The sequence below is a fragment of the Oncorhynchus gorbuscha genome, linkage group LG02 (genome assembly GCF_021184085.1).
Source record: "Oncorhynchus gorbuscha isolate QuinsamMale2020 ecotype Even-year linkage group LG02, OgorEven_v1.0, whole genome shotgun sequence".
NCBI classification, from domain to species: domain Eukaryota; kingdom Metazoa; phylum Chordata; class Actinopteri; order Salmoniformes; family Salmonidae; genus Oncorhynchus; species Oncorhynchus gorbuscha.
The window spans coordinates 106,295,799-106,305,996 of NC_060174.1; the positions used below are offsets into that span (position 1 = coordinate 106,295,799).

Below are 10,198 nucleotides of genomic sequence, written 5' to 3' on the forward strand. Positions count from 1 at the left end.
GCTCCATACAACATCACTACACTCCATACAACGTCACCAGGCTCCATACAACGTCACTACACTCCATACAACATCACTACACTCCATACAACATCACTACACTCCATACAACATCACTACACTCCATACAACATCGCTACACTCCATACAACATCGCTACACTCGATACAACATCACTATACTCCATACAACATCACTACACTCCATACAACATCCCCAGGCTCCATACAACCACACTACACTCCATACAACATCACTACACTCCATACAACATCACTACACTCCATACAACATCACCAGGCTCCATACAACATCACTATACTCCATACAACATCACCAGGCTCCATACAACATCACCAGGCTCCATACAACATCACCAGGCTCCATACAACATCACCAGGCTCCATACAACATCACCGGGCTCCATACAACGTCACCGGGCTCCATACAACATCACCGGGCTCCATACAACGTCACCGGGCTCCATACAACGTCACCGGGCTCCATACAACGTCACCGGGCTCCATACAACGTCACCGGGCTCCATACAACGTCACCGGGCTCCATGCAACGTCACCAGGCTCCATACAACGTCAACCAGGCTCCATACAACATCACCAGGCTCCATACAACATCACCAGGCTCCATACAACGTGATCAGGCTCCATACAACATCACTACACTCCATACAACATCACTACACTCCATACAACATCCATGGATGGTAGTCCGGTATCAACGTAAGGAGAACCATCTGGATGATGAGAACTGCATCACGAATGGTAGCTTATTCTATTTATAGTGCAGTACTTAGTGACCACGGCCCATTGGACCTGTTTGACGCACTTCATGAACCAGGAGCACCTGCAAAGAGTTAACATTCTCAGAGACTTATCCAGAGCCAGTCTTCTCATACAGCCACAGCCAATAGGAAGAGATTCTAAAAGGGGATGTTGAGGATATTTGTTGAGAGATTGACTCGGTGACGCAAATTAAAATCTTAAATCAACAGTGGTCTCAATCCTTTAAATATATATATATATATATATTTGACACAGTGGATCAATGGTGAACTGTGCCTTCAGAATGAACCAGAGAGCAGACTGAGAATCACAAAGGAGATGTCCATACAGTACTATTTAAGGGATATTGGGCTCCCGAGTGGCGCAGTGGTCTAAGGCACTGCATCTAAGTGCCTAGAGGCATCACTACGGTTCCTGGTTTGAAGGCTGTATCACATCCGGCCGTGATTGGGAGTCCCATAGGACGAAGCACGGAGTGCCAAGAGTGGTGCCGGAGTGCCAAGAGTGGTGCCGGAACGCCAAGAGTGGTGCCGGAGTGCCAAGAGTGGTGCCGGAACGCCAAGAGTGGTGCCGGAGTGGTGCCGGAGTGCCAAGAGTGGTGCCGGAGTGCCAAGAGTGGTGCCGGAGTGCCAAGAGTGGTGCCGGAGTGCCAAGAGTGGTAACCAGGCTATCTGCATTGTGTCCCACCACCCGCCAACCCCTCTTTGACACTGCTGCTACTCTCTGTTCATCATATATGCATAGTCACTTTAACCAGATCTACATGTACATACTACCTCAATCAGCCTGACTAACCACTGTCTGTATATAGCCGCTACTGTATATAGCCTCTCTACTGTATATAGCCTCTCTACTGTTTATAGCTTCTCTACTGTATATAGCCTCTCTACTGTATATAGCCTCTCTACTGTATATAGCCTCTCTATTGTATATAGCCTCTCTACTGTATAGAGCCTCTCTACTGTATATAGCCTCTCTACTGTATATAGCCTCTCTACTGTATATAGCCTCTATTGTATATAGCCTCTCTACTCTATATAGCCTCTCTACTGTATATAGCCTGTCTACTGTATATAGCCTGTCTACTGTATATAGCCTCTCTACTGTATATAACCTCTCTACTGTATATAACCTCTCTACTGTCTATAGCCTCTCTACTGTATATAACCTCTCTACTGTCTATAGCCTCTCTACTGTCTATAGCCTCTCTACTGTCTATAACCTCTCTACTGTCTATAACCTCTCTACTGTATATAACCTCTCTACTGTATATAGCTCTCTACTGTATATAGCCTCTCTACTGTATATAACCTCTCTACTGTATATAGCCTCTCTACTGTATATAACCTCTCTACTGTATATAGCCTCTCTACTGTTTATAGCCTCTCTACTGTATGTAACCTCTCTACTGTTTATAACTCTCTACTGTATGTAGCCTCTCTACTGTATATAGCCTCTCTACTGTATATAGCCTCTCTACTGTATGTACCCTCTCTACTGTATGTAGCCTCTCTATTGTATATAGCCTCTCTACTGTATGTAGCCTCTCTACTGTATATAACCTCTCTACTGTCTATAGCCTCTACTGTATATAGCCTCTCTACTGTATATAGCCTCTCTACTGTCTATAGCCTCTCTACTGTCTATAGCCTCTCTACTGTATATAGCCTCTCTACTGTATATAGCCTCTCTACTGTATATAGCCTCTCTACTGTATGTAGCCTCTCTACTGTATATAGCCTCTCTATTGTATATAGCCTCTCTATTGTATATAGCCTCTCTACTGTATATAGCCTCTCTACTGTATATAGCCTCTCTATTGTATAACACCTGTTGTATTTGGCGCACGTGAGAAATAAACTTTGATTTGATTTGAATTGGTCCAGCATTGTCCGGGTTTGGCTCGCGGGGATAGGCCGTCGTTGTAAATAAGAATTTGTTCTTAACCGACTTGCCTGGTTAAATAAAATAAATAAATAAATAAAATAAAAGTTACATTAAAATAAGATGTGTGTGTGATCTGTGGGGGTCCAACCAAGCAAACGCACACACATGTTACTTCCATGTCTGTCTATAATGGAGGAACTGTTGTTACATCATGGTGTATATTTATTCACACACACACACACACACACACACGCACACACGCACACACATGTTACTTCCATGTCTGTCTATAATGGAGGAACTGTTGTTACATCATGGTGTATATTTATTCACACACACACACACACACACACACACACACACACACACACACACACACACACACACACACACACACACACACACACTCCCTCATAGTACAGCAGGATAAACTGTGCTGAGCAACTGCACACACACCACACACACACTCCCTCATAGTACATCAGCGCTGAGCAACCTCACACACACACACACTCCCTCATAGTACAGCAGGATAAAATGTGCCGAGGAACCACACACACACACACACACACACCAGGGCTTGTGTCCGCACAAGCCCAGCAACAAATGTACCTCCTAAGTTCCCTTTATTACACATAAGTCACATATTGTCAAGTAAGCCTGGTGAAGACAGGGCCATTGATCCTTTAACACAGACACATGTCATACAGTACACGCCTGGTCTGACGTCCACGGTTATAGATGTGTGGTGCAGGGAGCAAAGACAGTCAGGCTGGTCTGATGGAAACATCCTATAGCTTACTTGCTGCCAGTGTGGCGTTGGGGCTGAAAATATAGATTATGTCTGGGTCTGTCTTCACAGGCAGGCAGACAGAGAGAGGAGCAGGCAGGCAGGCAGGGCAGAGAGAGGAGCAGGCAGGGCAAACAGAGAGAGGAGCAGGCAGACAGAAAGAGGAGTAAGCATGCAGGCAGACAGAAAGAGGAGCAGGCAGACAGAAAGAGACAGAGGAACAAACAGACAGACAGACAGACAGACAGACAGACAGACAGACAGACAGACAGACAGACAGACAGACAGACAGACAGACAGACAGACAGACAGAGAAAGAAAGAGGAACAGACAGACAGACAGACAGAGGAACAGACAGACAGACAGAGACAGAGGAACAAACAGACAGGCAAGCAGACAGGCAGGCAGGCAGACAGACAGACAGACAGACAGACAGACAGGCAGGCAGGCAGGCAGGCAGGCAGGCAGACAGACAGACAGACAGACAGACAGACAGACAGACAGACAGACAGACAGACAGACAGACAGACAGACAGACAGACAGAGAAAGAAAGAGGAACAGACAGACAGACAGAGGAACAGACAGACAGACAGAGACAGAGGAACAAACAGACAGGCAAGCAGACAGGCAGGCAGGCAGGCAGACAGACAGACAGACAGACAGACAGACAGACAGACAGACAGACAGACAGACAGACAGACAGACAGACAGACAGACAGACAGACAGACAGACAGACAGACAGACAGAGAAAGAAAGAGGAACAGACAGACGGACGGACAGACGGACGGACGGACAGAGGGACAGACAGAAGACAGACAGACAGACAGACAGACAGAGGAACAAACAGACAGACAGAGGAACAGACAGACAGACAGACCGGTTAGGGGTAGGTAGGGCTGTATCAAAGGGTAGTTTAGGGCGGTGGATAAGGGTCCCAGGGCCTGACGAGTCCTGACAAAGGGACTGGAGCTTTTCTCCGGTTGCCACAGAGACCCAGTTCCCGGTGGCTTCTCTGCTTGGGCAGAGACTCCAGGCCAGAGCTGTCATTTATTACAGCACAGTTCAAAGTCCACCAGAACAATGAACAGCAATTAGGAGCTTAGGGGGATTCTGGCCTGTCACAGGGTTGATGGATCCCGTCCGACTTGAAGACTCCTCTGAAGACATGTTGAGGATTTCAGTATGGGTAAAGTAAAGTAGGGAAATATATGGACGTGTTGGGATGAGGGCAAGGATTTCCCTCCATTAGAGTAATTGGTTTTGGTGCTAGGTGGTCGTGTTGTAAGGACATTAGATGATGTTCTTATTTTGGGGGTGGTAGGTAGTCTAGTGGTTAGAGTGTAGGTGTGGTAGGTAGCCTAGTGGTTAGAGTGTAGAGGGGTTAGGTAGCCTTGTGGTTAGAGTGTAGGGGGGTTAGGTAGCCTTGTGGTTAGAGTGTAGGGGATTAGGTAGCCTAGTGGTTAGAGTGTAGGGGGTTAGGTAGTCTAGTGGTTAGAGTGTAGGGGATTAGGGCATAGTGGTAGGTAGCCTAGTGGTTAGAGTGTAGGGGATTAGGTAGCCTAGTAGTTAGAGTGTAGGTGGGGGTAGGTAGTCTAGTGGTTAGAGTGTAGGGGGCAGGTAGCCTAGTGGTTAGAGTGTAGGGGGGCAGGTAGCCTAGTGGTTAGAGTGTAGGGGGGCAGGTAGCCTAGTGGTTAGAGTGTAGGGTGCGGTAGGTTACTGATGCCATATGTCAATGATTTTAGAGATCTGTATAATGATGATTTAACAATCCACATCTGTTTGCACTTGATTGATATCCAGACACAATGCCTGAAGACCTCCGGAGGCAGAAAGATCTGATCACAATATGCATCTTTCAATCATCTACACCTGCCTAATAAATGTGGGCACAATCAGATTGTGGACAAGATCTCTACAAAGGTACGTGAGGTGTAGTTGAATTTTGGATGTGGCTGAAAGATGATCGTTGAGGCAGATTTGCAGACGCCTCGCTCCGGAGGACCATCTCACCCCGGAGGACCATCTCATCCTAGAGGACCATCTCACCCGGAGGACCATCTCATCCTAGAGGACCATCTCATCCTAGAGGACCATCTCATCCCAGAGGACCATCTCATCCTAGAGGACCATCTCATCCTAGAGGACCATCTCACCCCGGAGGACCATCTCATCCTAGAGGACCATCTCACCCCGGAGGACCCATCTCACCCCGGAGGACCATCTCATCCTAGAGGACCATCTCACCCCGGAGGACCCATCTCACCCCGGAGGACCAACTCACCCCAGAGACCATCTCATCCTTGAGGACCCATCTCACCCCAGAGAACCATCTCACCCCGGAGGACCATCTCACCCCGGAGGACCATCTCATCCTTGAGGACCCATCTCACCCCGGAGGACCCATCTCACACCGGAGGACCCATCTCACACCGGAGGACCCATCTCACACCGGAGGACCCATCTCACCCCGGAGGACCATCTCACCCCGGAGGACCATCTCATCCTTGAGGACCCATCTCACCCCGGAGGACCATCTCACCCCGGAGGACCATCTCATCCTAGAGGACCATCTCACCCCGGAGGACCATCTCACCCCGGAGAACCCATCTCACCCCGGAGGAACCATCTCACCCTGGAGAACCATCTCACCCCGGAGGACCCATCTCACACCGGAGAACCATCTCACCCCGGAGGACCCATCTCACACCGGAGAACCCATCTCACCCCGGAGGACCCATCTCACCCCGGAGAACCCATCTCACCCCGGAGGACCCATCTCACCCCGGAGAACCATCTCACCCCGGAGGACCCATCTCACCCCGGAGAACCCATCTCACCCCGGAGAACCCATCTCACCCCGGAGAACCCATCTCACCCCGGAGGACCCATCTCACCCCGGAGAACCATCTCACCCCGGAGAGCCCATCTCACCCCGGAGAACCCATCTCACCCCGGAGAACCCATCTCACCCCGGAGAACCCATCTCACCCCGGAGAACCCATCTCACCCCGGAGGACCCATCTCACCCCGGAGAACCCATCTCACCCCCTGACATACAGTACACGTAGATCTTCATATCCCCAGTAATAGGCATATAGTACGGACGCGTCCCCAGATAGCCCTCTAATCCCTATATGGTGCTCTAATGTTAACCAGAGCCCACACAGGGCTCTAATCAAAGTAGTGCACTAATATGTTGAATAGGGTTCCATTTGAGACGTCCCCTCCACTCTGATCGTGTCCACAGGTCCTGTGACTGTCTTTGTCTGAGGCTAATGTAACAGAAACCTTGTCTAGACTGACTGGCTACTGGCCATAATCCTCAGAAACATCCAGCTGAATCAATGTGAAACCCGAGAGGGGACAGTCCCCAGTCCAAGACCCCCTGTTAGTGTTAGTGGAGGGAGGCTTCCCTGGATTGATTAGACAATGGGGGAGTGCACAGCACACACACACACACACACACTCCCTCATAGTACAGCAGGATTAACTGTGCCGAGTAACCGCACACACACACACACACACACATCGTGTGTGTGTGTGTGTGTGTGTGTGTGTGTGTGTGTGTGTGTGTGTGTGTGTGTGTGTGTGTGTGTGTGTGTGTGTGTGTGTGTGTGTGTGTGTGTGTGTGTGTGTGTGTGTGTGTGTGTGTGTGTGTGTGTGTGTGTGTGTGTGTGAGATAGGGTGTCCAGTGCAGACACACCAGCAGTTATTGTCTACAACAACGCAGATGTCATCAGAGGATTGATTACCTAGCGAGCCAGTCAAGCAAGGTAAAATATCACATGACATTTGATAGTAAACAAAAAATGGCTCTATTGTTGTCTCCGGGTCTAGCAGCATACTACTTTTAATTAGCTAGTAAATTACCATCAATCAATGCATCGATAAACATGTTTTTCTTTGAAAATTGAGTTGATGATCTAGAGTAGGAAGCTATGAGAGAGTAGGAAGCTATGAGAGAGTAGGAAGCTATGAGAGAGTAGGAAGCTATGAGAGAGTAGGAAGCTATGAGAGAGTAGGAAGCTATGAGAGAGTAGGAAAGCTCAGAGAGTAGGAAGCTATGAGAGAGTAGGAAGCTATGAGAGAGTTGGAAGCTATGAGAGAGTAGGAAAGCTCTGAGAGAGTTGGAAGCTATGAGAGAGTAGGAAGCTATGAGAGAGTAGGAAGCTATGAGAGAGTAGGAAGTTATGAGAGAGTAGGAAGCTATGAGAGAGTAGGAAGCTATGAGAGAGTAGGAAGCTATGAGAGAGTAGGAAGCTATGAGAGAGTAGGAAGCTATGAGAGAGTAGGAAGCTATGAGAGAGTAGGAAGCTATGAGAGAGTAGGAAGTTATGAGAGAGTAGGAAGCTATGAGAGAGTAGGAAGCTATGAGAGAGTAGGAAGCTATGAGAGAGTAGGAAGCTATGAGAGAGTAGGAAGCTCTGAGAGAGTAGGAAGCTCTGAGAGAGTAGGAAGCTATGAGAGAGTAGGAAGCTATGAGAGAGTAGGAAGCTATGAGAGAGTAGGAAGTTATGAGAGAGTTGGAAGCTATGAGAGAGTAGGAAGCTATGAGAGAGTAGGAAAGAGAGTAGGAAGCTATGAGAGAGTTGGAAGCTATGAGAGAGTTGGAAGCTATGAGAGAGTTGGAAGCTCTGAGAGAGTAGGAAGCTATGAGAGAGTAGGAAGCTATGAGAGAGTAGGAAGTTATGAGAGAGTAGGAAGCTATGAGAGAGTTGGAAGCTATGAGAGAGTAGGAAAGCTCTGAGAGAGTTGGAAGCTATGAGAGAGTAGGAAGCTATGAGAGAGTAGGAAGTTATGAGAGAGTAGGAAGTTGGAAGTTATGAGAGAGTAGGAAGCTCTGAGAGAGTTGGAAGCTATGAGAGAGTTGGAAGCTATGAGAGAGTAGGAAAGCTCTGAGAGAGTTGGAAGCTATGAGAGAGTAGGAAGCTATGAGAGAGTAGGAAGTTATGAGAGAGTAGGAAGCTCTGAGAGAGTTGGAAGCTATGAGAGAGTAGGAAAGCTCTGAGAGAGTAGGAAGTTATGAGAGAGTAGGAAGCTATGAGAGAGTTGGAAGCTATGAGAGAGTAGGAAGTTATGAGAGAGTAGGAAGCTATGAGAGAGTAGGAAGTTATGAGAGAGTTGGAAGCTATGAGAGAGTAGGAAGCTATGAGAGAGTAGGAAAGCTCTGAGAGAGTAGGAAGCTATGAGAGAGTAGGAAGCTATGAGAGAGTAGGAAGCTATGAGAGAGTAGGAAAGCTCTGAGAGAGTAGGAAGCTATGAGAGAATAGGAAGCTATGAGAGAGTAGGAAGCTATGAGAGAGTAGGAAGCTATGAGAGAGTAGGAAGCTATGAGAGAGTAGGAAAGTTATATCTAGGACTCCACTTTATCATCAGACATGTCTTCAGTTGAATTCCTGCTGTCTGTCCCCCTGGAAGCACCCACCAGCCCACACCCACCTCCGACCAGCCACCTCCCACCAGCCTTCACCCACCACCCACCACCCACCAGCCTCCAGCCCCCACCCACCAGCCCCCAGCCTCCACACACCTCCCACCAGCCACCAGCCACCAGCCCCCACCCACCATCTCCAGCCCCCAGCCTCCAGCCCCCACCCACCTCCCACCAGCCTCCACCCACCACCCACCACCCACCAGCCTCCAGCCCCCACCCACCAGCCCCCAGCCTCCACACACCTCCCACCAGCCTCCAGCACCCACCCCCCACCCTGCTCCAGCCCCCATCCTCCGGCCCCAGCCTCCAGACCCCCAGTCTCCAGCCCCCACCCACCTCCCACTAGCCACCAGCCTCCAGCCCCCAGCCTACAGCCCCCATCCACCAGGCCCCACCCACCACCAGGCCCCAGCCACCACCAGGCCCCACCCACCGCCAGGCCCCAGGCACCACCAGGCCCCACCCACCACCAGGCCCCACCCACCACCAGGCCCCACCCACCATCAAATATAAAAACAACAACAGTCACAGAAGCATGTCATCAACAACTCATAAATGGGGATCAGCTTTAACGACCCCATCATCCTTTAACGACCCCGTCAACACCCCGTCATCCTTTAACGACCCCGTCATCCTTTAACGACCCGTCATCCTTTAAACGACCCCGTCATCCTTTAAATGACCCCGTCATCCTTTAACGACCCCGTCATCCTTAAACGACCCCGTCATCCTTTAATGACCCTGTCATCCTTTAAACGACCCCGTCATCCTTTAACGACCCCGTCATCTTTTAACGACCCCGTCATCCTTTAAACGGCCCGTCATCCTTTAACGACCCCGTCATCCTTTAACGACCCCGTCATCCTTTTAACGACCCCGTCATCCTTTAACGACCCGTCATCCTTTAACGACGACCCGTCATCCTTTAACGACCCGTCATCCTTTAACGACCCGTCATCCTTTAAACGACCCCGTCATCCTTTAAACGACCCCGTCATCCTTTAAACGACCCCGTCATCCTTTAAACGACCCCGTCATCCTTAAACGACCCCGTCATCCTTAAACGACCCCGTCATCCTTTAACGACCCCGTCATCCTAAATAAAATAAATAAATATATGCCATTTAGCAGACGCTTTTATCCAAAGCGACTTACAGTCATGTGTGCATACATTCTGCGTATGGGTGGTCCCGGGGATCGAACCCACTACCCTGGCGTTACAAGCGCCATGCTCTACCAACTGAGCTACAGAAGGACTTTAACGACCCCGTCATCCTTTAAC

General features: G+C 49.3%; 1 protein-coding gene across 1 annotated transcript; it reads left to right on the forward strand.

Annotated features, from left to right (window-relative positions):
• Positions 1 to 5,362: 5,362 nt before the first annotated feature.
• On the forward strand, positions 5,363 to 9,429 carry LOC123990894 (extensin-like). The gene is made up of 3 exons (XM_046291890.1): positions 5,363 to 5,402; positions 5,805 to 6,540; positions 8,901 to 9,429. Exons 1-3 carry the CDS (start codon positions 5,363 to 5,365, stop codon positions 9,427 to 9,429), a joined length of 1,305 nt encoding a protein of 434 aa, XP_046147846.1.
• Positions 9,430 to 10,198: the final 769 nt, after the last annotated feature.